This window comes from Polypterus senegalus, chromosome 6 (genome assembly GCF_016835505.1).
Source record: "Polypterus senegalus isolate Bchr_013 chromosome 6, ASM1683550v1, whole genome shotgun sequence".
NCBI classification, from domain to species: domain Eukaryota; kingdom Metazoa; phylum Chordata; class Cladistia; order Polypteriformes; family Polypteridae; genus Polypterus; species Polypterus senegalus.
In genome coordinates this window covers 126731381-126759278 of record NC_053159.1, presented here as the reverse complement: position 1 = coordinate 126759278, position 27898 = coordinate 126731381, and the positions used below count along the sequence as shown (strand labels likewise).

The 27898-nt window shown below is 36.6% G+C and overlaps 1 protein-coding gene across 2 annotated transcripts in view; it reads left to right on the top strand.

The window, feature by feature from the left end:
* Positions 1-27898, top strand: part of sgsm2 (small G protein signaling modulator 2) — a 191997-nt gene that overhangs the window by 118395 nt on the left and 45704 nt on the right. The window contains exons 7-12 of one of the 2 annotated variants that reach the window (XM_039757095.1): positions 888-1022; positions 5222-5346; positions 12670-12737; positions 12824-12987; positions 22463-22595; positions 25989-26123. In XM_039757095.1, coding sequence (XP_039613029.1) covers positions 888-1022; positions 5222-5346; positions 12670-12737; positions 12824-12987; positions 22463-22595; positions 25989-26123 — 760 coding nt within the window. The remainder of the gene's footprint in view (positions 1-887; positions 1023-5221; positions 5347-12669; positions 12738-12823; positions 12988-22462; positions 22596-25988; positions 26124-27898) is intronic. The other variant, XM_039757096.1, reaches the window with a different exon arrangement.

The following is a 27898-nucleotide window of genomic DNA, read 5'->3' as shown; positions in this document are numbered from 1 at the left end:
GTGTAACACCTGTTATACTGTCTTGTGTGACTTTTATAAATGCTAGCTACCTTTTATCTTTCTGATCTTCCTAAATGATAATGTAACCTTCCTAAATTGAGTCTTAAACCTTAAAAATTCTTAGCTGCTCTTGCAAGTTCAAAATCATAAGCTTTATTAGGCATTCCCAAATGATTGTTATTTGCCCAATTTTGTATAATTTTATTGTCAATTTAGTAACACACTGCTTTGTACAGGAGATAGGATTATATCCCACTGGTAGTCTGGGGGGCGGCACGGTGGCGCGCTGCTGCCTCGCAGTTAGGAGACCCGGGTTCACTTCCCGGGTCCTCCCTGCGTGGAGTTTGCATGTTCTCCCCGTGTCTGCGTGCGTTTCCTCCGGGCGCTCGGTTTCCTCCCACAATCCAAAGACATGCAGGTTAGGTGGATTGGCGATTCTACATTGGCCCTAGTGTGTGCTTGGTGTGTGGGTGTGTTTGTGTGTGTCCTGCGGTGGGTTGGCACCCTGCCCAGGATTGGTTCCTGCCTTGTGCCCTGTGTTGGCTGGGATTGGCTCCAGCAGACCCCCGTGACCCTATTCGGATTCAGCGGGTTAGAAAATGGATGGATGGATGGATGGTAGTCTGGGATAGCCTAAAAATTAGGATGGAGAGATATGGACTATTGCTGATGAAATGTAAAATATCCTTAGCTTATTTCCACCACAACCCTACCGGGAAAAATGAACAGACATTTTTTGAATTTGGGTCTTTATTTTTTTTCCCCCAAAGTATTGTGAATTATATGATTTAAAGCCAGTTTATATTTATAATTAATATTGTTTGTAAATGATACCACTAAGGTAAGGCTAAATCATATGCATATATATTTTGTTTCTTTCTTCTTAGATCCGAAAAAGACAGTCCAGTGGCAACATGTCTGAGGACAAATTTGCCACCTCAGCACGGGAATATGTGGAGTCTTTGCATCAGAACTCTAGGACCCACCTTCTGTATGGCAAGAACAATGTCCTAGTGCAGCCAGTGAGTTTGTATTGGTCTCTATATTACTTTTTTCTCTTTTGGGCTCCATATTACAAAGAAGAAGAGGGCAACTAGGCTTATTTCAGGAGTGAGAGGTATGATCTGTGGGGAAGACTGAAGGAGTTAAACCCTTTCACTTTAAACTAATTGAGATTAAGAGGTAAGGATGTGACATGTAGAAGTTTTGAAAATGTATGATTGAGGTTAGTACCAGCCTACCAGCTGTTACCTTAAAGTTATCTCTCCAGCATGAGCTCAGGATTAGAATTGATTAACAGTAAATTTTGTTCACATATTAAGAACTTTGTTCCATTTAGCTACGATTCTCTGTGGAAAGAAGAATTTACTAACAGCTGTGAAGAGTATCAACTTGGAGACTTTCATACCTTATCAGTGATGTTTTAACAATCCATATGTTAACCTGAATTAAAATCTATGCTCCCTGCCTAATGAAAGAAACATTAGTGCTAAATTTCACTTGTGCATCTCCCAGACTGTGGGCTAATGGAGGCCCATATCTTTAGAAATCCTTTTGTGCACCTTTCTTGGTTTATGTGAATTAGCCTTTTTTCTGTTATCCTCTGATCCTTTCTCTCTCTCTCTCTCTCAATTCAGTATTTCATTATAATTTTATATGTTATAGGACATGAAAGCATACAAAACAGTATTCAAGTAACAATATAATTTGATCTCAACATCTTGTGCTTCATTATTTATCTTATATGGAGAGCACACAATTAACTGAGGTGTTCCTGCCCTAAGAAATGCATACATTGACTGGAACATTTAACTAATTACTTTCTTTCACAGAAAGTCACTGTATGACACTTTGTTCTGCAAGTTATTCCTGTTACATTTGGTATGCCTCCATGTTGATTTTACAAGTTTTACAGGCTATGTTTTTAATACAAACATAAAAGTTAATGCTTCATAAAGCATATTGTAATGACATTCTCCATGAATGGTGTTAAAATAAAAAAGGATTGTTGATGCACTTCAGTTACTTAAAGAAAAATCAAAATTGTACTTGCATTTTTATTTTGTTAGCACAAGTACACAACATCTCTCAGATCAGTAAAGCAAAATCAATTATTCTTTTGCTGAATATGGATAAGCATCTGGTTTTGCAGGCACACATTGAATTTTTAAATAAAATATATTGCTTTTTTTAGGACATTCATGAGCATGCCATCCATTTCCTAAAAATCCTGGGTGATGTTTTAGGTTATTCATACACTCTTGGTGAAACGTCACCTCAGTTTTCTTCAAATTTAATCAGTTGAAATGCATTAAATAGCCTAAAATGGTGAAAGCTAAGCAGTATACTGCCAGAGGTTTAAATTTAAAGTTTAGGTTAGAAAAGACTGAAAAAAAGAAAATTTCAGAATATTACAACTAAGAGATTATATCCTACACATGTTCTGCAGCAAAGTAGATTAAGCCTTGCAACTTCAAGCAAATAATTTGCACAGCTGTCTCAACTTCTGTTGATTACTTAAACACCCTCTGTCTCTGTTACTACACCTTCTGAAGTACTATTCGGACAATATTACACTGGCATAGAACAAATTAAACAATGGAACATTAAAAAAAAAAAGTAATTAAATCATTAAGTGTACAAAATTTAATTCAAATTTTTGATTAATCAAAGTAGCCACCTTTTGCTGATATAACAGCCAAACTGTGGTAACTCTTTAGGTTCAAAATGCCAGTCACTCTATGCAAATTACCAACTCTGCTTCCAGCAAAAGAACCCCAGACCATCACAATTCCTCCTCCATGTTTGACAGTTGGTGTCACACACTGAAAAACCATACATTCACCCTTTGGGATGATCCAAAGATTTCAAATTTTGATTCATTGGTCCATAAGAATTCCAGTCTGTAGTAGTCCACAGCCGGTATATTAAAGCCCTATTTTATCCTTTAAGGCAGGGGTGTCAAACTCCAGGCCTGGAGGGCCGCAGTGGCTGCAGGTTTTCATTCTAACCCTTTTCCTAATCAGTGATCAGTTTTCACTGCTAATTAACTCCTTTTTCCTCTATTTTAATAGCCCTGTTTTTAAGGATTCAGTCCTCTGAATTGATTCTTTTCTTCATTAAATGGCAGCCAAATATAAATGAGATGTGAAACAAGCTGACCGATGACCAGCAAACTCCAACCAATCTCTTAATGAGAAGCTGATTCTTGCTGTTAATTGGCTTGTTGTTGCTCTCATTCTGCCACAGCAGACATTTCTAAAATTGTTGATTTTTCTGTTTTTTCTAAGAACACTGTCAAGATGTTTGGGTGACCTTGGACATCAACCTTACTGAGACCATCACCCTTCTTTATTTTCAGATATTGTGTGATGTGGCGGCTTATTTTGTGTCTCATTATTGTTTGGCTGCAAATTAAGGAAAAAGAGACAACTAAGGGGGCGGAGTCAAGTTAATTAAAACTAAGGCAAAAGAAGTTAATTAGCAGCAAAAACTGGTCACTAATGAAGAAGGTGGTTAGAATGAAAACCTGCATCCACTGCGGCCCTCCAGGACTAGAGTTCGACACCTGTGCTTTAAGGAATAGGTTTCTTACTGCCACTCACACTGTCAAACCCGCAGTACGAACTCTCCTTTTCTCAGTAGAAACTGAGTTGCTCTTTTCAACCACAGTTAAGCTGTGCTTGAATCTGTTGTGCAGTGAGGCACCTATCACACAAGCTGGTGACCCTCAAACACGTCTTCTAATTGGGTTGTGACTTTTGGTCTGCCAGATCTCTTTCTATCAGAGTTTCTTTCAGTTTCCAATTGCCTTTGGATTGTGCAGGACACCATACTCACTGACTCACTGCAATTTCTCTAAATGAAAGGCCTACACTTCTAAGGGAAATAATCCTCTGTCTCATTTCATTTGTTAATTGCCATCTCCTTGCTATTATCACTGGAATTTAGAACTTTCTGGGTTGTAGAGGGTGTAGCAACAGTCTGTTCCACCTCTGCTTTAAGACAGAAAGAGGGGTTTTAAATAATCAATAGAAGTTTGGACACCTTTTCAAATTGTTTACTTCAACTTGTAAGGCTTAATTTGCTTTAACAATTGCAGAGCATCTTTAGGTTAGAACCAATTAGTTGTTCCCTGAAGAAGGCCCATTTGTAATATTCTAAAATTTCTGTTTTTTTCCAGTTTTTGCTATCCTAAAATTTAAATTTAAACCTCTGGCAGTATACTGCTTACCATTTCACCATATTCGGTCATTCATTGCATTTCAACTAATTAAATTTCAAGGGAAACTGGAAAACTGAGGTGTTCTAAAACTTTTGACTGGTAATGTATATGTCATGTTCCAGAGATTACATATTGGTCAGTTTTGCAAGGGTGCCTCTAACAACTTAATATCATATGGGAAGAACTTTATTAGTAAAACAAGAGGTTTGACTTCTCTCTAAGCCAGAGCTTGGCTGTGCATTGATTCATTTAGAGGCTTGTATATGAGTGGTGAGTGGCATGTATACAATTTACGTCAGCAGCATACATATGGCTTTTAATGATTTTGTCAAATTCATTTTCCATGACATTCATTATTTAAGCTGCTGCTTTAGAGTGACTGTTAGTTAAAAATTACCGTGCTAGGTGGCGTTTATATTGTTTTTCATTGCATTAAAATTCTGTTTATAAATTTGTTAGTCTTTTTTACAGGTGTCCAAACCCCAGTTTTAGTTTACCTTTTGTTCATCTTTCCCTACACTTTTAACAACCTAGTACAATTTAATTTGCTCAGATATTGCTGTGCATTCATATTATACCAAAATTGCACAAGTTCACAAAACTAATATAAAAATGCATTCTCTCATCAAAAACACACATAGAACCTGAAATAAGAATATCCACAATAGGCTTCATTTTGAAAAATTAATAAAATAATACAGATCTCCATTCTAAAAAAAAAAAACTTAATACTTCAGTGCAGTGTAACCTAGTTTTGTATCTGTGCAATTCAGAATCAAGAAATCAAGAAGCCCAATATAAAGCAGGCTTTTGGTAAAATGCTATATCTTTAGTATGAATAGTGCAAAATAAAATGTATTAAGTATTTTTTGCTATTCATCACCCTTATGGGATAAAAACATAATGTTTTTGCTGTGAAATACATACTGTATGCTATGTAAGTTTAAAAAAATCTACATTTGATAATATTTTGACTAGTCTTTTTTTTTTCTGCAGAAGGAAGATATGGAAGCGCTCCGTGGATATCTGTCACTACATCAGTCTGCTGAAAGCCTAACACTGAAGTGGACCCCAAACCAGTTAATGAATGGGACCCTGGGAGACTCAGAATTTGAAAAGAGGTAGTGGGCTTTATTGCCCTGTTTAACTGGGATGCAAGGCCCAAGTGTCAGTGTCATGAGATAAAGCTATTATATAGTGCTAGCTTATTGCAGCCTACTGTTTAAATTTGTTGGTTTCAGTAAAACTGAAAGAGAAACAGGAAAGAGGAACCTTTTCTAGAAAGTCGTAGTTACTCCAGATTGTCTAGTTTTGAGTGGTTTGTTAATTCTGTTTTCATTTCAAAGCAGAATTCTGGATGTTAGAAGTGCTCTTCCAAAAAAAACGTGCACAGGCTACTTTTTACTTTCCTATTTTTTCTCTTAATTTAATAAACGCCTGCTGTCCCGCCCCAACTCCTCCCAGAATTATGCCTCTTTGAATATGCAAATCAATATAAATAGCCCTTAAGCTCAGCCTTCTGTGAAAAGCACGGGGGTAAAATAGAAGAATTTCAGCGAATACCAAGTGGAGGCAAGGAAAAAAGTACTATTTGTTGGTTTAAACAGTGATATAATCAACAAAAGGAAGTTGATTGAGTTGCAGAGTGTTTGAGAAACTCGAAAGCTCAAGTTCACAAAGTCGCACAATGCCCAAAATAAAGAAAGAAGTTGTCAGATATCAAAGTCACTGTGAAAAGGCAAGTCGTAGCCCACCGTCTGAGTGTCATATGAAAGCTTATTAGGGTATAGGGAAAAAAAAAATAGGCACACAGTGGGGAAAAAAGCACGAAATGTCAACTTTAATCTCGAGATTTTCACTTTAATCACATAGTTTATTTTGTCATTAAAGTAGAACATCATAAAGTTCATCTTAAAATCATTTAATTTACTAGTTTCTCAAATTCCGTTGTAACCAAAGTAGCATGTTAAATGCTTTGTTTTTGTGTGTGAATCACTACGTGCTTCCGGGCTTTCTCTTCCTCCGACAGGGCACAGAATCCATTACATTCGTGATATTACAGCTCTCTGAATAATTAAAATACTAAGATGTATACATGATATAATTTTCATGATGATAGGAGTTAAATCATGTTATTAAACATGGGAACACAGTGGCGCAGTGATTGTTCATGTCTCACACAAGATGCTTGCTGCGCCATGCGCGACCTTCGATGAAATACTTTATTGTAGCAATACTGTCTCTTTCAAACGTACTAACCCCTAATTCCTGTCCTTACTTTTCTTTCTCCAAATACCCAATCACCACACAATCAGCTCTGTAATAGACGTTAAGCCATCTGTAAGCTTAGAACGCCGATTCTTCAAAACTTTTAAGGAACATTGAAATATCTTCATAGTACGTGTTTAATTATTCTATCCATCTATCCTTCCAGTGTCGTGCAAGCACAAGGAAGTATACAGCACGAGGCAGGAACAATCCGTGAACGGAACGCAAGCTCCTAGCTAGTGCTGTGGCACTGTGTCCTGGCATGTTTAATTATTAACAATATATCTTATTTAAGTGAAGTCAAAGATTTATCTGTATGATATAATAAACATATTTTGCTGCATTTCATCTTAAAATTATACCGTCCTCATATGTAAATACACGCTTTATAAAGTGGATCAGGTTGTGCAATATTATAATTGTAGTGCAAGTTTACAGTGAGGTAATTGTACTTGTAAGTACAAACAGTTCTACAAGGAGCAATTGATTGAGTGTGTTTATAGTTCTTGGGATGAAACTGTTTCTGAACCGCGAGGTCCGTACAGAAAAGGCTTTGAAATGTTTGCCGTGTGAGAGCAGTTCAATAGAGAGCATGGCTGAGGCAGCGTGTGCTTGATGCTGTATACCGATCATTCTCTTTCTCAGCTTCTGTACATCTTTTATTCCCCACTCAGATACAGTGATATAAATCCTCTGAGTGGTGCAGTGAGAGTAATATGGAAAAAGATGATCAGATGTGGCAACCCCTAACGGGAGCAGCTGAAAGAAGAAGGTGCAGTGAGAGTAACAACGCTAAAGCAGCTATTGTATTTAGAATAGTTTGACCATTCCGTGGACCATTATATTGTTACTGGTTAATTACAATCAGATGCATTAAACTAATAAACAATATTCGGTTAATTTCAGTGTATTTATAAAGCCGTGTCAGGGATGTGGATCTGAAAAAGAAAGGGTAACCAAACAGGAACAGTAGCACTGCTTTGACGCTGGATGCCGCCAGTCTGCAAAACCGAGCAAAGAACCTGCATACGCCAGGGTATGAGGTACCGTGGAAATGTGCATAACTTTACGCCAAGTTTAGGTTTTATACATCGCGATTGAGCAATGGAAACATTTGTACACAATATTTTTGTGCGTATGCACCATTTATACATCAGCCTCCTGGAGTGTTATATTTATGGTCTGAGGTGTACCAAATGAAGAGGAAATGAGATAGGACTGTTCTTTTTGGTGCGCCAGTGTTGCTCACATCTGTATCAGAAACACATTTACTGAGTAACAAATTGCAGTCTGCCCGACAGTCCAATATCCAGTACAACTTTTGCTCATCCACCTGCATATCTCTGAGTTTACCCCTCAACGGGGTAGCTGGAAGCTATTGAAGGCACGAGTGAATTATAAAAACATAATCCTCACATTGCTGCCAGCTTTTGCCAGGTGAGAATAAGCCTTGTGGAGCAGACAGATGATTGAATCCTCCACTCCAAACTTTGTCCAATAGGCAAACTGCAGCGGATTCAGGTGGTTTACCACAAGAAGACTCGTATAAATAGGCATGCATGCTTCTTCTTTTCCTGTATTCATATGTATGTGTGTGTGGTAAGAAAACCTCAAATTACTAAACATAAACATTCAATTTTTGACAGTATTCAATAATAATAATAATAATAATAGGCTTACTTAGCCGAATCACTCAAAAACTGCTAAAGACTCATTAGCCAGAACATTATAGAGTTCCTGCGGTGGGTTGGCACCCTGCCCTGGATTGGTTCCTGCCTTGTGCCCTGTGTTGGCTGGGATTGGCTCCAGCAGACCCCCGTGACCCTGTATTCGGATTCAGGGGGTTAGAAAATGGATGGATGGATTATAGAGTTCTTTGAAGCTGTCATTATCAAAATGACAAGATCAAATGAGCTTATCCAAGGATATTTTATCCTATAAGTAAAAAACAAATATAATTAGCATATGCACTTTGGATTTGGCTTATTTCTTATAAATGTAATTTTGGATCTTTTATCACTGTTATACAAGCTAACCAAAATACTAACATTTGAATCACATATTACTTTCTTTTCATATTTTTTCTTTTTGCTCTAGGAATCAATGCTTTTCTAATTGATAATTTAATGTGGTTTTCTCCAAAAAGCAGTGTAAAATATTTTATGAACAAAAAAAGACAATAGAAATAAATACAGTGTGTTAGGAAATGTTTTGGTCTTGTAGATTAAGGAATCTTATTCTTAATTGTGAAATTTGCTGTGCTTTATGTTTTTATTTATTGATAACATCACATAACATTCTCCGATCCACCTAATCCAGTTCAGAGTGCTAGGGTGGGTTGAAGCTTGTCTTGGCAGCACTGGGCTCAATGCAGGAAGCAACTGTGAAAGATGAGCCAGTCCACTGCTGTCCATTAACATATGTACCCACATTCACACTCCTTTGCAACCAATTTAGAATCACCAACAGAACTGTAACATTTTCAGTTATTCCATGCCAACATGATAATTTCTGGTATTAATTAATTAATAACAGCAAGTATAAAAATGTATAGTTGAATGTCATTTGCACAACTCTCTTCTGTCATCTTCTCAATTAGCAGATGCAGCAAGATAATATTTAAATCAGTGCTTAGTCCTGTAAACAAAATGAAGATTTTACAGTAGGAAGTTTCTTCTAGATGTTAAGATGTTCGATATTTCTAATAAAGCATCATTAACATCTTTTACTGTTTGATAGATATATTAGGTAGTATGTGTAACCTGTTGTAGGGGATGTTTTAATGCAGTCTGCTGAAACTTTTCCACTGGTAGTGATGTTAGAGCACTTATATGTAAATCTTTAATTATTTTTGGTCTTTTGTTCTAATGTACTACAACAATTACTGACTTATCCTAAAGATCAAGAGGACTGCTGAATCATCTGTTAATATTTAAAACAGCTCTGAGCATTCTAAGCCTAATCCAATTCAAGGTTGCAAGAAACCAGAACCTATCCTGGTGCAAGGCAGGAATCCTCTCTTGACAGGGATGATCACCAAGGGAACTCCTCTCCCCAGTTCAATGAAAGATGGAATCTCTAAAGGGTGAAATTGCCAAGAGTTACAGAGATACAAAAGCTCATTGCAACTGATGAAATGGTCAAGTAGCCACAGGCAAAAATCACCAAGAGGTGTTTGAAGTAGATTATCACATGCAAAAAATATAGCACTATACCTTATTTTTTTACTAAATTGCTAAATTACTAAAATAATTTTACTATTGCTCTTTGTTGGGTTTTTCAGAGTTAGAAATTATAGTATTCATTTATTTCTAATTTATATTCAATTTTTTAAATTCTGCTCACTGGAACATCAAAATTCTGAAAGACTCACAGCTTTGAACTGTTGTCAAAGTAGACAAAAATTAAAAGAAAATTTGATTAGATGTGGTTTAAAGAAATTTTATTTTTAGTATAATGCTGTTTACTGAGGGCAGGCACAGAGTGTTGTGATATGTTCTCAGATAAAATTCAGGAAAACAAAGCATTTTGCAACTGATTAACCTAAATGGAAACAGCAATATCAATCCATTAATTATTGAACTATGGCCAGTTGACAACAGAGAACAGGAAAACAAAAACACTAGTATCCTGGGAGAAAATAAACCTCTGCCGAATCTATTGTCAATTGTAAGAGACAAAATCAGACACATTTCCTGTTCTATAAACCTAGGCCAACTAGTCACACACCCCCTCCTGGGCATTCAAGGGTTGTCTAATAACAGAATCTTTCCATCCAATGCTTAGAAAGGTTCCCAGTATCTCAGATTACTTTTCCATGTGCAGGAGAACAGCTTGATAGTAGAGCAATGGCACCAAATGTCACAATAAAATACAGAGAAGTGAAATTGAATATAAGAGGGTTGGTAGGAGTTTATAATTTATTGTATTACTTGTATTTTTGTACAAATGACAATCAAACATAGATGTAGTATGCACAGCTAATCAACAGCTCTAATCACGGCTGTAACAAGGTTATTTGTGCCAAATGTAATTTGTGAAATTTATTTCACAAAGCCATGCAATTCAGCTGAGAGAGACTGCCAGGGAGATTGACAAATGACATCCATAAGTTAGGTTAGGGAGACCGGCAGAAAACATGTGAAGGACACAAGCAGGTTATTTTAAAAGGTGCTGATGTTAGCAAAAAAATCCCAGAATCTGTGAAGGTATTAATACCAGCCGTTTTTTCTGGTAGTCTCCCATATCTGACATGAATTCTATGAATATGTAATTATGTGAGTGTTTATAATGACAAGTATCCAACAAAACATCAGAAGTGTCTCACTATGCTCCTGACATTCCTCACTGCTGGATGGGATATCTGTGTGTTAGGATTCTCTCACTAGGCTGTGATGTCTCTTTGCTTCTCTCTGGCCTGTATACATATGTGTACAGGATTATGCATTATATTCTGGGAATTAATATTATCTTTTAAAGAAAGTTAAATACATATACCTCTTTTTGTACCATATTTCTCTCCCTTGTAATTATTTTCCACCATGGGTACAAAAGGAATGGTATTGGATCTAGTCAATTCTGCATCAAGAAACACCTCCCAGGGGAGAAAGAGTGACCCCTGCTGGATACAATGGTATGCTAGACTAACGTAGTGAGTGTTCAGCTTGGATTTAAAGGCTGATGCTGAAGAGATGTCTCTTGTATAAGCAGACGGATCATTCCAGATCTTTAGGGCCCTGTACCTAAAAACTTAAATTCCAATTGTTATTTAACTACTTCTTGGAATCATAATCAGGCTGGCCTTTTGGGATCTTAATGCATGCTCTGGCTTGTAAGTAATGATAAGTGCAGATAGGTAAACAGGACCTTGGACATTTAAGGCTTTATATTTTAAAAAGGAGGATTTGGAAATCAGCTCTAAGGTTAACTGGGAACAGGAGTTATGTGGTCATACTTTCTAGTTCTTGTAATTCTTGCAGCAGCATTTTAAATTAGCTGAAAGCTGCATATAGAAAATATTGAACAGCCTGTGAATGGTGTCACTCCTACTAGTCACTCCTGCTAGAAATAAATGCATGAAATAATTTCTCAGTATTTTGCATATCTAGAAACATCTTATTTTTCCAATCTTAAAAATATTGGAAAATTATGTTTTAGACAGTTTTGTAATGTGTGTTTTAAAAGAAACGCTAGTTTCAAAGGTAATGCCTAAATTGTGTGCTCATTCAGTAAAACTAATGGTGATTCCAACTGAGTTAAAAGTGACAGAATATAATGGTGGTCTGTGACATTCCCTTTAGTAAATAACATTTTTTTTCTATATTCAGAAACAAGTAGTTCTCATCCATCTACTCCTTTAACACATTAATACAATTAATTAAGGATACCATTAGGTAAAAATGATTTGGACTAGAAGAAAGATATATTTGAATGTCTCCTGTATATGAGTGAAAATTAATGTTATGTTTTCTACTGACATACTTCTCAGTGGAAGCATGTAAAGCCAGAACTGTAAGGATTCAAGTACTGAGCTCTGTGGAACACAGTATTTAACTTATGAGTATAGTGATGGAGTACTTTCAGCACATTTCTATATGCTGTAAATTAGTTTGACAAATAAGAACTAAACTAGGCAAAGACAGTGAGTGAAAGCTCAATATAGTTTTCCAGCCTATGTAATAAAATAGAATGGTCAATTGTGTCATATGCTGCACTTAAATCTAACAATATAATTACTTTAAAATTTCCTCCATCCGAGGATATTAGAATGTTGTGTACAACAAAGGTTAGTGCTGTTTCTCTATTGTGATCAGTATGAAGCCAGACTGGAAGTTTTCAAATAAATTATGTGTAAGGTAAGACTGAAGCCGCGTTGTAAGCAACTACTTTTTCAAGTATTTCAGACTGAAAAGATAAATTTAAAGTGAGTCCACAATTATTAAGTATATGTGAGTCTAGTTCTGATTTATTTTTAATGTAATAATCTGATAATTGACACTTTTAGTGCAGCAGGAACTGCACAATTCAGTAATGACCTATTGATAATGCAAAGAATGGGTACTGCTAGAACAGTCATTGAGATTTCAATGGTTTTGTTGGTACTATGTACAAGGGACAAACTTCTTCTCAGTTGTCTCTCTATCTAATGTGCTGCTATCTTTGGATTTGTTTTTCAGCATTTTTTGGGACTATGCCCTCACTGTGCCTTTGAGCCAGATTGTCTGCATTCACTGCCATCAGCAGCGTAAGTAACATCCTTCATGAGGTTATTGTATAGTCCTGTCAGGCCTTTGTGTTTAATAATTTTATCGTCTATCATCTCTTTTGTAGCGGACTGTGGGGGAACTCTTGTTCTCGTGAGTCAGGATGGGATACAGCGTCCTCCATTACTCTTCCCTCCAGGAGGGCATCTCCTGGCATTCCTTTCATGCTTAGAGAATGGACTTCTCCCTCGAGGACAACTGGAACCGCCCCTTTGGTCTCAAAAAGGCAAGGTGAGTTCTAGTTTTAGAACATAACAAGCTGAATGATCCAGTCAAAGTAGAGTATGAATTGTGTTGTCCCTTTTAGGTAATCCGCAGTGTTTCTCAAACTCGGTCCTGGGGACCCCCTGTGGCTGCAGGTTTTTGTTCCAACCAGATTCCTAATCAGTGACAACACCTGATAACACTGAGCTCATTTAATTAGCTGTTTTTTTTTTCTTTTATTTGACATTAAGAAAAGCATAGCAGCATGATTTTTACATTTATAAGACATTTATAAATATTTCTGCTTTTGCTATAGATTTAAATGCTTAACTTTCTTTTGTTGATTTCATTATACTTTGCCCTTTCTCTGTGCAGTTTTTCCCCCTTCATTGTATCTTAATAATGACAACTTAAAACAAGCAGATCGGACGCACTGGCAAACAACACTGAATAATCAAAAGCTGCAACTACTTTAGCGTCAGACCCACTAATTAGTAAATAATGGATTAATTTAACAATTAGAACACCTTGAAAAGTAGAATGAATATCAAGACAAATACTGTTAAAAAGAAAATAAAATACATTATTCTTAACTGCTTGGTACATTTGAATTTTTTTTTTTTTTAGCAAACTTAGTTTTCTAATTAATATATTGTTCCTTAAACACAGAAATTGGGAAATATCAGTTCATTTAATTAGCCAAGGAGTTAAATTAAAAACAGAAGCTGGTTGGAACAAAAACCTGCAGCGACAGGGGGTCCCCAGGACCGACGTTGAGAACCCCTGAGGTAAGGTGTATAATGTTGCTACCCTGCCTTTGTTAAGCAGTATGACCAATATTCAGGCATATCAAGCAGGTTGTGCTCTGCCTTAAGTGAAAGACATTCTTGCCCTGCCTCACTCTTATTAGTAGAGATACAGTGGATATTAAACATCTACGTACACTTGCCAAAATAACAGGTTTTGTGTGATTAAAAAAATGAAACCAAGAGAAAACCTATCAAAATGTATTCCACCTTTATTGCAAAATTACAATCTATACAAATATGGAAACCAATCAGAAACTGTTTAGTGGAAAAAGGAAAAAGAAAACATACAAAAATCTGGTTGCCTTAGTCTACACACCCCCTAAACTAATACTTAGTTAAAACACCTTTTGATTTTTTTACAGCACTCAAGTCTTTTTGGGTAAGGGTCTATCATTTTGGCACAAATGGACTTGGTGATTTTTGCACACTCCTCCTTGCAAAAAAATTTCCAGATCTGTCAAATTATGATGGCATCTCCTGTGCACAGCTCCCTTTGTAGCGCACCACAGATTTTCAAATGGATTAAGGTCTGGGCTCTGGCTGGATCATTCCAGAACGTTGATCCTATTTTTGGGTCGTTGTCATGCTGAAAGGTGAACTTCCTTTTCATCTTCAGATTTCTAGCAAAAGTTTGAAGGTTTTGTGCAACAATAGACTGATACTTGGAGCTATTATTGATTCCATCCATCTTGAAAAGAAAAGTAGCCCCAAGTATTGTGTTGCCTCCACCATGCTTCACTGTGTGTATGGTATTCTGTTGATGTTATGCTGTGTTATTTTTGAGCCAAGCATATACAGGTAGTCCCCAGGTTATGGACATCTGACCTATGACTTATGAACGAGGCCTTGGCTGCAACATATGCGCCTCAGTAACTGCCGCTCCGTCTGGTGCAAGCGGTGGCTGGAGGGGGGTGATTTCGCTGCTCGCGCAGTGTAGTGGACCTCGGGCAGCTCCTGGCAGCAAGTGGTGACCCTTGGTCCAGACACCAGCGCCACAGCTATCGCTCTTGTGCAGGATGATGGTTTGCTGCCGCCCCCTATGCCGCTGCAGCTACTGCTCCTGACTGGACGCAGGCTGGATGGAGTGGAGGGGGCCGTTTCACTGCCTGCCCAGCACACGGCTGGTAATGCTGTGTTTCCTGCAGAGGCATTAGCTCTCTTGGAAATGTGTTCTTTTAATATTGTGGCTTATTAAATAATTAAACAATATCATAATATACCAGAAAAGGCGATATCCCTCCCATAGTGATTACGGCAGTACAAGAATCACATGAGACAAAATATCTTTTAGCTTACATTTACTGACGTTTTACGCAGTTACAGACGGGGAGGCATATGGACAGACTTTATCCAGGTGGGAATCTGGATCAACACAGTCAGCCATTTTTTCCGTCCCTACGCTGGGAGGGTTTCCAACACCTATTGTTGGCACAGCCTCGAAGGGTCTGGCCACTGTCCAGACCTTTTATATGGTTCTTGCTTCATCTGCTGGTCTTCTCCGTCTCCGAACAAGGGCTGAATTCCTCTCCCACAAAATACAGAAATATCATAGTGCTTACATGTCGATTCTCATTCTCCCAAGAAGGAAAGAAGGTTTGTGCTGATAGAGGACAGAAATACCCTAACCTGTGTTTAAGCTGACTATACAAGCCTCCAGTTGTCTTTGGCTATCTAATCCAATGCTTGGTCAGCAATTCTAACTGCTGAGCCTCTGTGTGCCACAGTTAACATGCACATGTGAATAAAACTCATAACAGTACTGTCCAGATACAGTGACATAAAGAAACATGTAGTATTACAAGCCACCCTTTGTCACTGGATCTGTGACAAAAAACAATATTTGAAAGTCATATCCACAAAACAAAAGGTACTTGATCCCCCATCACAGTGTCAATATTTCAAGTCATTTTGGACATGTGAGATGTAGTATCACTATAGCTTCTGTACCATTCATCTAAAACCAGCGTAAACATGGACAAACAATTACATTTAACATGCTGTTATCAAGTAGTGATATCTCATCAATGGTGTTAGTGGAGATTTTTGCCCTGTTATTTCTTACATAGTCTGTGTTGTGTCTACATATTACTGAATTCATGCAGTGGGTGTCATAGCATCAAATTATATTACAATCCTATATAGCATCTTGATGGATTATTCTTTGGCACTCTATCATTTCTAGCTTCAATATGTTGCTAGATGTGCCCACCCTTTGATGTCTGATCCCTTTATGAGTTACAATAGTAACATAACTCAGATGCTATTCTAGCTTCATTGCTATGATTATTAATTGTTCTTAACTAGTATTATTGCATAATTGTTCATTCACTATCTGTTATCCTCCCCAACTTCACTATCAGATGTTCTATTCCAAGTTACCAATTTACAAGTTCACATCATTGATAAATCATGCATATCCTCATACCTTTGAGCCCTTCTATAATAGTTTCAAGTATATTCCTAGACTTGCTATATATATATATATTCCTTGTCCAACTCAGTGGTTTGTTAACAAAGTCTCTTTCTTGGTGGCTTTGCAGATTGGTAACTTTGCAGATCCGTCTGAACAAAGTGTGACTGCTTCAAGGCACTAAAGTTTGTTGTTACTGGAACAGAAAGTAAACAGTCCTTTTGCCATTAGGGAGCTAATAAGATGAACACATGGTGACTGTCCCTTTTAGCAGAGGTTCACTTCCCTCTAAGCTTGCACTGTATTCAGTGGTCATTCATGGGAGCCTTCAACAGCTGTCACATCACCTCAGTGGCCACAGCCTGTCCCTGCCACAGTCCATAAAACTTGTCTTAGTTCATGGCATCAAATCTGAGTAGCTGGACTTGCAATCTTTCTTTAGTTCTTTACTCCGTTCCTCTGGAAAGCAAGTGTTTCTTCACCAGCTATTCTCAGGTATGTGCAACAGATTAAAAGTCATTAGCGCAGTACAGTCTCTGTAAATCTTCGTTTGTGTATACACCACCTGTTACTTCATTCATGAAACTTTACCACTGAATGGAGAGGCTTTAACCACTAAATTTAGTGGATAAACTTAAGCTACTTGCTATGCTAAACTAGCGAAGGGTGGAAGGTAGAGCAAATACATAACATAAAGCAATTATTTCCCAATCATATGTATCATACAAATGCAGCATTATAAATGACAATTCTAGACCCCAGTTCAGTCTCATAAAATAACAGCAAGAAATAGAGTAATACATTTAAACTATGCTAGTGACAATGTTTCTTCAGTAGGATCATACATTACACAAAATTAACACATTGCCTCAGTTATCCAAGTGTCTTAACTTATAACAGGATGTTATATACAATGGTTCTAATGTATAACTGAATAATCCATTTTGCTATGTGCATTATCACTGAGCATTAACCTAAATACATTGATGCAATAACAACTCTTCCTAAAATTAATCACTTACAGAGACAAATCAATAAATGTATTTCAATTCTAATACAGTCTGTAATTACTGAAGTGATAATAATAATAATCATTTGTCATACATCAAAATATGTAAACCCTCTATACTGTTCTTTCAAAGAATGAAATCAGTCTAGTGTTCATTGTTTGCATATTGTCATTAAAACATTTAACACTTGCACTAAATCAGCATGCAAGAAAATTATTCTAATAGCTGCTATTCATTAATTTATGATTGATAAATATTCACTATCCTACGATTAGATTATTTCTAATTGCTATGCCCAAACTTGCTATTAAGCTATTTTTTGCAACTTGTATAAAACATAGTTTGTTTTCCATCCGTTGGTCACTGGATTTGCTGAATCTGGAGAACAAGAACATCTATAGATTTTAAATGCAACTTTTATGCTTATAACACTTTTCATGAAATTCAGATTTGAAAATTCTTCTCTTTAACTGACCATGTTACAAGCTATTCTGAGATTCGTCGAGGTCAATAAGTCATGGCGTTATTTAAACTCTGCATCTGTTTGCAGGCTTCAAAAAACAGACCAGGCACAGATTGTGTTATCAATCACCAGTCATGATCACTATTGATATTCACATGTATTACATTTAACTTTGAATATTCTTATATGGGACGTCTCCCATTTCTACAGTTTAACATTCTTAGTCAGCTGACGAACATAGAAAGACAGACGTACAAATGACATAAACACGCATCTGCCACCCCAGACTCTGAATAAAAATAATTTATTCGTCTTTTATTTTCTTTTCTAGATTCTAAACTCTGCTTCATGTCCAAGTAGAATTACTTAGCTAAAGCAGAAATTCGTTCACTAGAGAACAGACAATCAACCTTCACTCGTTTCAGTCATTTCTTACACACAGTATTTGGCAATTGCTTCATTCTTTCACATGTATTCACATACTCACGTTCTCTTTTACAACAATACTTCATTCACAGAATAAAGTTCTCGATTTCTAGCACACGTGCTATAAACTCACTCGAGGTTGTGCTTTTTTGTTTATCTATAGGGTTTCACCATGCAACATACTTAAGCACGTCTTTTCCTTCATGCTTATTATTAATCAAACAACATCTCAGGCCGCAAGCTGATATTACTGAAAATATTAGGAATGCTTCTTACCTCAGTTTCATACACGCTATTTTCCAGATCATGGAATTTTCGTGGCGAACATCACGACTCAGCGTCAAACGAGGGTAACGTATTACCCGTTGGCGATCCGTAAATTCTGCGACAACAAGAAAATCCACGCGAGGAAATCACGCAGCACAATTCCACAACAAGAAAGTGTTCCCAGAAAAAGTTATGCGGTCACAAAGAATATTCTGACTTAACAAGGAAAACATACATGCTTGAACCTTTATCTCATATCACCGGGCAAGTGTGCTAACCACTGCGCCACCATACATTCCCTTAAGAGTTCCCAAAATACATAACCTCCATTCATGCACAATCGGGCACATGCTACATATCCGTGAGAACTTGTCTCCCTTATTATTTAGTATTATTAAAGAGTATTTTTCCTTTAAACTTGATCAGGGTTTAAAAGAAAAAATGTTTTGCACGTTTATAAGTTTTAAACAAAAGTGGAGACATTCTTTTTTGATTTGCTTTAAACCAATTGTTCTTATTGTAAGTTTTAACCCCAAATGTATTTATTCTTTTTCCACTTTGTTGTTCGAGCTCTTTTGCATTTTAGCTATATGTGTACACCGTTTTACAAATTCTTTTTAAACATTAGCTTATAAAGTATGTTCGTTATTTAAGCTATATTTAAAAGGTAATTTAATTATTTCTGTGTGTTTAAACACACGGCAATTTCTTAAAAGTACCAAAATAGGTGGGGGTTTTGCCAAAACCTTTAACCTTTACCCTTGTAGGTAGACTGATAGAAACAGCTGGCGTCTTTTAGACTGCTTGTAACACGTGGACGAAGCTTGTATTTTTGCATCGAGCTGCTTGGATGCCATTAAAGATTTCTACAAATTATTTTAGCGATCGTGATTGAGACGTTATAGATTCTATCGCTGTTGCTTTGACTTCATCTTTAAGTTTTTTTCAGCTCCGCTGGATTACCACGCAAACGGCAAGGTGAGTGCACTGCCTGCATGTCTTGTCTGCCTGCCGCAACTAATATACAATAACGCCCGTTCTTTATAGCCTTCAATATTGTTTTCTAAAGGCTAGCGATGTAATTTATTGTAAATACGTGTTTCCCAACACGGCATTTACTTTTCTAGGTAGATTTTGGGCTTCGACGGCCATTAATTAATCTGTGCTGCCCCTGTGAGTGCCGTTTCATTTTACTGGACAGCCAGTCTCGTGCCATCAGTTTCAATCTTGTTGTATTCCATTTATTTTGTCCAATTTTAGTCCCACTTATGCGTTAAACTTAAAAGTCCAACCTTAAAGTTCACTCATACCGTAGGTACCAGACGCTACCACGATTCGCCGACAGATGTCGGGCTTTCTTTCCAGCCTCATGCACTGTGCCGAGTTTGACAAGTCCGCCTCTTGTCTTTTGATGGGATAAATTAATCAGGCCAGGCATGTTAAGGCAGTTTTAATTCTCGGCCGGAGTCCATGACCGCGCGCAACCAATCCCGAAATATATATATCAAATATTATTACCGAGCCTCCCATTCATCAGTGTAAGCATATGTTTAATATATATATAAAATATTATAATTAATATATAATAATATAATTATTAATGTAGCCACAATCCTGCCGACTACGCCATTATGTTTCCTGCAGAGGCATTAGCTCTCTTGGAAATGTGTTCTTTTAATATTGTGGCTTATTAAATAATTAAACAATATCATAATATACCAGAAAAGGCGATATCCCTCCCATAGTGATTACGGCGGTACAAGAATCACATGAGACAAAATATCTTTTAGCTTACATTTACTGACGTTTTACGCAGTTACAGACGGGGAGGCATATGGACAGACTTTATCCAGGTGGGAATCTGGATCAACACAGTCAGCCATTTTTTCCGTCCCTACGCTGGGAGGGTTTCCAACACCTATTGTTGGCACAGCCTCGAAGGGTCTGGCCACTGTCCAGACCTTTTATATGGTTCTTGCTTCATCTGCTGGTCTTCTCCGTCTCCGAACAAGGGCTGAATTCCTCTCCCACAAAATACAGAAATATCATAGTGCTTACATGTCGATTCTCATTCTCCCAAGAAGGAAAGAAGGTTTGTGCTGATAGAGGACAGAAATACCCTAACCTGTGTTTAAGCTGACTATACAAGCCTCCAGTTGTCTTTGGCTATCTAATCCAATGCTTGGTCAGCAATTCTAACTGCTGAGCCTCTGTGTGCCACAGTTAACATGCACATGTGAATAAAACTCATAACAGTACTGTCCAGATACAGTGACATAAAGAAACATGTAGTATTACATGCTGTAAGCGGTGATCCGGTTGCGGCTGAACGGAGGCCATTGAGGGTGAACGGGGCAGCGGTGGTAGCATTGTAGTGTGCCTCGGATGGCTGCCTGTTGAATTGGGGTTGGGTTATTCACTACCCGCATTTGGCCGCACCGTGTTCGTTCTCGGTGGACAGACGCTGCAGGCACTGTAGTGGAAGTGAGTGTGAGGTAGGCTGGTGATGAACCCCCTGTCGCCGCCCCCAGTCATTCTCAATAGCAAGCCTGCTTGTACTGTTACGCACATAGCAAGAAGTTGTCTCTTGTCAGTACTTCAGACGTGTTGACAGGTGCCTTCCCGCTGTAATAGCGTATACTGTATAGCGCTGTGCAGAAGAGCTCTTCTTAACCTTTTGTCTTCACCCTTCAAGAATGTCTATGAAACACAAATATGATGCAAGTGCTGGTGATACAGTAAGAAGAGAAAAACCATCACCATTGAAAATAAAGTAGAAATAATAAAAAGGTCAGAAAGAGAACTCCATCATTCATTGGCAGAGCACTTGGTTACAGTTAGTCAACAACAGCATTTATTAAAATAATATACCTGTTCTGACTTACATACAAATTCAACTTAAGTACAAACTTACAGTCCCTATCTCGTACGTAACCTGGGGACTGCCTGTAGTACATTTGGAATTGTGCCAAATAGTGCAACCTTGGTTTCATCAGACCATAATACATTTTTCCATTCATGTTTTAAAAGCTGTTTGCTGACCATAGCTTTTGGAGTATGTTACAACCAAGAAGATACCAGAATAATCCTATGGAACAGCCAAACTTTATCTGAGTTCAATCGGAGCCACTTTAATTGATGTCAAGTGCTAACTACTATTTTAGATGAGACTTACTGTGACTGGTTGATTCTGAAAAGAACCACATCCTTGACTGGTCTGCACTAATGAAACCAGGTTTTTGTAGGATTTTTTTTTCCTTCTTTCACTAAACAGTTTCTTTTTTTTTTTCACTTTCTTTGTATACATTGCAATTTTGCAATATAGGTGGAATAAGCTCTGACAGAATTTATCTTGATTTCTTTTTTTATTACACAAAATCTGATTTATTGACCAAGCAGATGGCCAAGCATATTAGTGCTGTTATGTTTTTTAAGTAGACGTTTTAGTATTTAAAAAAAAAATGGCCATCTTACACTCTTGACATGTACATTGAGTTTGAAAGTTACAGTATTTTTCTAAAATACATGCACCTTTTCATGCTATGTTACAAAAAACGCTGGAATTCTTTATTTTTTTGAATTGGTAAAAATCCCTGCTTGTTTCAATTACTTTCACAGAATACAGTATTGTGGATTGCTTTTAATTTGCTACTTACATTTGTACACATTTCTATCCATATAGTTATAAATTAGAATAATACCTGAGCTTAGATAAAAGTCACTCTTTCTCTTTTCATGTTCTGTAGTACTAGGGTGTTGTACCGTGTTAGCCATTATGAATGTAAAGAAAAGCCGAGCTAAATGACACCTACATTACAATATGCAAGCTTTCGAGGCAACTCGGGCCCCTTCTTCAGTTGCCTCGAAAGCTTGCATATTGTAATGTTTTTAGTTAGCCAATAAAAGGTGTCATTTTTCTTGGCTTTTCTCTTACATGTTCTGAAAAGTACCTAAAGGAGGGTGGCATCAAGAAGGGCAGCCACTCGTAAAGAATTCTACTCCATTTCCACCAGATTTGGGGGTAGTCATACTATTTAGGTGAACCAAGAAAATGGCCCCTGAACCAGCAGAGAGAGCAAGAGAACAATAATAATTGTTTTGTTGGATGCAATTTCAGGGTAAAGTATTTCCGAAACTTAGAAAAAGGAACAGCACCACCAAATTTAATGAACAAGGTGAGGCTGTGGATGAAGAGACTGCTGCAGACTATGTCTTCCGAATAGTCTATCCTGGACACCGTCATGATTACAGTAAGTTGGCTTGATTTAATTTGAAACTTTTTTCAGTAGTGTGATATTTGCATTTTAGCTTGTTATTTTAAGTGTTTATTAAAGTCTGTCTATGTGATTTAGTGGATAAATCTTACACTGGTATGTAGACCATTTTGGCAGAACAAGTGCTTTTATTAAAGAGAACTGAAAAAAATATGCTTCAAGGATGGGTAAAAATAAATGTTAATATTTATCTAGATGAAAAAGATGGTGTAACCTTTGGTAAAATAGTGAAACTAGTTGTCAACGAGAATTGTACATACATATATTTTAATTCTGTGTGGTTTATACTGTATATAATACATGTATGCAGCAAAATTAAACATTCACTCTTAATTTAGTCAAAATTAAACATTCAGTCTTCCATCTTTATTTTATTCAATGTTTCTTGCAATGTTCACTGTTGGTAAATGCATAATAGAAAATAATTTACAATAAAAATTAGGAAATGCAATCTGGTAGATTTGGATTTACTATTCAGTACTATTCAAGGATCCAGTTCAGAATGCACAGAAGATCAAATCAAAAAATATTTTTTTTAAATATGAATTCAACCAAACCAGAAATTGATAATATGAAGTACAGTATGTGTAACAGGCTGTTTTTTTTTTGTTTGTTTTTTTTTTTTTAATTTTCCAAATTTTACTATTTAGCCAGTTTGTATATTTCAAATGCAGGGCTTTAATATTTTAAAAATTACTGTAACACTTTTGTGTAAACATAGTAAGAAATAAAAAGCCAAAATAGTGCACACTGTTAAAGTAACATGTAAACTAAGTAAAACTAAAGTTTAAAAAAAAAAGCAAGAAAAATAAACCCTTGAAATTATTGTTCCACTGCATGATTGTGGCAGCTTGAGTCTATCACTTATACACTGAGCACTACTAAGGAACCTTCCCAGAATGGATGTCAAACCATCACAATAAAGATTATCACACACACACTCTCAGAGTCACTCCTCACAGATCATTTAAATTACAATGCAAGCATTTAGAGCTCAGGGGAGGAATACTCATGAAATCATTGGTAGATTGTGCAGTCTTCATTTGGGTCTAATCCAGATCCCTTAACTTACCCACATGTGCTACCCTATCACTATTCATTGTTTAATTAGTTAAAATGTTTGATACTTAGTGTTTTAAGAAAGTTAAGATGTTTTTATAAGCAGTGATATTATTGGATATAAGCTATTACTATTTAGCCATTTAGGAATATTACACAATATCTTGTGTTTTAGTGCTTTCAGTGCATTGCAGACAAAAGACTTTAGGTTTTCTTGCCAATGCAATCTACTGCTAACATAATGAGACTATTTGCACTATACATGGAAAAAACTTTTCTCTGCTTTCTTGTTAAGGATGTTTTTTCTGACTGCTGTCTGATAAAGCAAATCTTTGAGACCCACATACACACTCTCACTCATTGGCCATTTTATTAGGTACACCTAATCAACTGCTTATTAACACAAATATCTAATCAGTCAATCACATGGCAGCAACTCAATGAATTTCGGCATGTACACATTGTCACAACGAACTGCTGAAGTTCAAACCAAGCATCAGAATGGGGAAAAAAGGAGATTTGAGTGACTTTGAACGTGACCTGGTGGTTATTGACAGATGGGCTGGTCTGAGTATTTCAGAAACTTCTGATCTACTGGGATTTTCATGCACAACTATCTCTAGGGTTTACAGAGAATGGTCCAAAAAAAAGGGAAAATTTTCAGTAAACAGCAGTTCCCTGGGTGAACATGCCTTGTTGAGGACAGAGGAGGATGGCCAGACTGGTTTGAGCTGATAGAAAGGCAACAGAAACTCAAATAACCATTTGTTAACAACCGAGGTATAGAGAAGAGCATCTCTGAAAGCAAAACACGTTGAACCTTGAAGCAGATAGGTTACAGCAGCAGGAGACCACACCGTGTGCCACTCCTGTCAACTAAAAGCAGGCAACTGAGGCTATAATTCACATGGGCTCACTAAAATTAGGAAATGGAAGAATGGAAAAACGTTGTCTAGCCTGATGAGTCTCAGTTTCTGCTGCAGCATTCAGATTAGGGTCAGATTTTGGTGTCAACATTTTTCTTGACACACTTTGAGCCCTTAAGTACCAATTGATCATTGTTTAAATTTCATAGTCTACCTAATTATTATTGCTGAGCGTGCCCATCCCTTTATGACAGCAGTGTACCAATCTTCTGATGGGTACTATCAGCAAGATAACACACCAAATCATCTCAAACTGGGTTATTGAACATGACAATGAGTTCACTGTACTCAAATGACTTCCACAGTCACCAGATGTCAATCTGATAGAGCACCTTTGGGATGTGGTGGGAAAGGAGATTCGCATCATGGATATGCAGCCAACAAATCTGCAGTAACTGCATGATGTTACCATTTTAATATGGACCAAAATCCCTGAGGAATATTTCCAGCCCATTGTTGAATCTAGGCCACAAAGAATTATGGTAGTTCTGAAGACAAAAGGCATCCAACTCAGTACTAGCAAGGTGTACCTAATAAAGTGTACCTAATGTAGTATAAAATGCATGTGTGTGTGCGCACAACAACAAATTCATTATGAGCATCTTCATTAAGATTGGATAGATGTCCCAGTTTTTTGTTTTATTATTCTTCTTTTTGGCAAAGGAGAAAAGCTAAACTCATCCCTTGTGGGGTCTTTTACTTGATAATGGTTTCTGCACCTTATCAGAAAATTTCATTTCCAGTGCCACTCCCTTAACTAAGAAGACAATTCCTGTTGTCTGTTTTGCAGTTGATATCTTCTGATTATGTTAGTTGGAAAATGAAAATTGAATAAAGGTTGCTTTTCATGAAAATAAAAACCTCTGAGCAAGTTCTGAATTGTGTAGTAGTAGTAATAGTCATAATAGTGGTAGTACTAGTCATAGTTGTAGTAGTCCAGAATACTGTAAAAGTAAAAAGTTTAAAAACACTTTCTTCTAAACTTCATATTCTCACTGTCTCTTTGTTTGACCTTCATTAAATAATGGAACTGTATGTAATTGTTCAGGCTTACTTCTAATGAATGTCATTTTTTAACACATACCCTCACTTTATATCTTATAGACAGATACTGTCAATCTGTGCCTTGGGTACATTTTAAGTTTACAACTAATTGTTTGCCTAATGTTAAATGATTGTAGTATTGATCAAATCATATCCTTTACATCTTACTTGACATCCCCCCCCACCCCTCCCTCCTCTGAAAAAGACTTATGACATTTAGCCTTTAAGGCATGCATTCCCCTTTGGTGTGTTTGGTTGCTCTTAGTATGTGCATGCACACATGTGTGATAGTCATTATAAACACCAGCTAAATTTAATTTTTTTTTTATTACCTGAGCAGTCACCATAAACTACCATCACATGCCGGGGAGCCGTGCACCCTCAGTGGATGAAGATGAGGAGGAAGAAGATAGGCTTCATGCCATGATATCAATGATCTGCTCTCGGAACCTCACAGCTCCTAATATGATGAAAGGTTATTTTTAAAATCCACCCCACTCACACCCCTGCCCTTTCTGGGCTCCAATCCACTGTAACAGTACAGCTCTGCAATTACCAGCCCAACAGTGTTGCCATGACAGCTATAATTGTGAAGTGTAGGGATTATAGTTTTCACTAGTGTTCAGTTTTGTGTAGGTTTATTTAAAAAAAATCTAATATGTATCAGAATTTATTTTTTGTTTTAGAAATACAAGTGGTTCTAGGCATCAGAGTTTCTCCCTAAATAGTTTACTTGCATATTACATTTTTAATTTTGAGTATTCTCCTGTGTCATTCACAATTATATACTAGCTTTATTCATGTTTTTAATATTTGAAGTCTCCTGTGTATACTTATAACATCTGTCTTGGGACCATTTCTAAGCAAGTGTTTGAAATCGTATTTTTTAGATCAACTGACTTTAATCCTACAGTACATTTACATGAGCTACAGTGTCTGTGATAAAATATTTGCCATTTTTAATATACAGCAAAATACTTCAGCAGAGAATTTTGGTCTGAACCGCCTATTTCTAATGCCAATTCCTGTCAGCATGTGCCCTGAAGATTGCTGGAACTATTAAACGAAAGTTAGGGGTTTAGGTAGAGGAGAAACGTTTTTAAAGGACAGAAATGGAGTCAGATATTAGGGCTTTGGTCAGTTAATGACAACACTGTTTGGTTGGTGGTCATGATGGCTGGTCATTGCTTTGTCAATTGTATTGTTTTTACTTTATTATTTGTAACTATTTTAATTTATTCATTTATTTGCAACATGCTTGACTTTTGCATGTGGCCAAGACTTGTTGTTTTTCTAGAAAAATGCTAAATAATATATACCTATATTTTTATTTTTGTTGCTTGTTTCAAGCTGCCAGTTTATCCCAGATGCTGTTCACTGTAATTCTTCAACAGTCACAGTTACCTTTCATCTGAATTGTTTAGGGTCTGTGGGGTTCACTATTGTAACTGTTACTCTTCTTGTTTTTTTTTTTTGTTTGTTTTTTTTTTTGTATATACATATATAAAATATATCTAAATTAAGTCAAACCCTAAAATGTTTTCTGATACAAATTTTTTTATGAAAAAAGTTAGTAAACATAAAATAAAAACCATAGTTCTTCATTAAATTTTTTAACAACCTAAAATTAATCACAAGCCTTCAGCTCCATCCTGAAGAATTAAGGTGAAGAGCATTTTAGTTAACCTACTTTTGTTCTTTCATTTGATTAAAAACAGTGTATGCTTTAAAGCATGGGCTTGCACTGCTTTCTAATTTGATTTTTATTTTGTTTAAATTCAAGACATTTTTATTTACCTTATAACCCCCATTTTAATTGTGAATGCATTTGATTCAGCCTGGCTTTGCTGCATATCCTTGGCTTGACATTGCTTATAATGTGCCATTTCAATACTATTACTTTTTTCTCTTTTGCTTGAATCAGAAGCATGCAGCTCTAAATCATCTTTGTGGCTGTATTCTTATTACCTCATTTAGTTAGCTGTATCAATGCACCTTAATGAATACACAAATGTGTACAAGATGCGTCCATTTTAAATTTTTGAATTGATGCCAGTTCAAATATTCTTTTCCTTAATTGAAATCATGGTTGAGCTGACAGGCCTATTTTAACAGATGGGTGAAGAAGTCCAGTATGAACCTGTCTTCTACAAGTTTTTCTAAGTTAAATTGTTTTTTGTTTTGTTTGTTAAAGTCAATTTGCTGTTTTCTACTGTGTACATCCTGTCAACTCAGTTTTATCAAATGGCT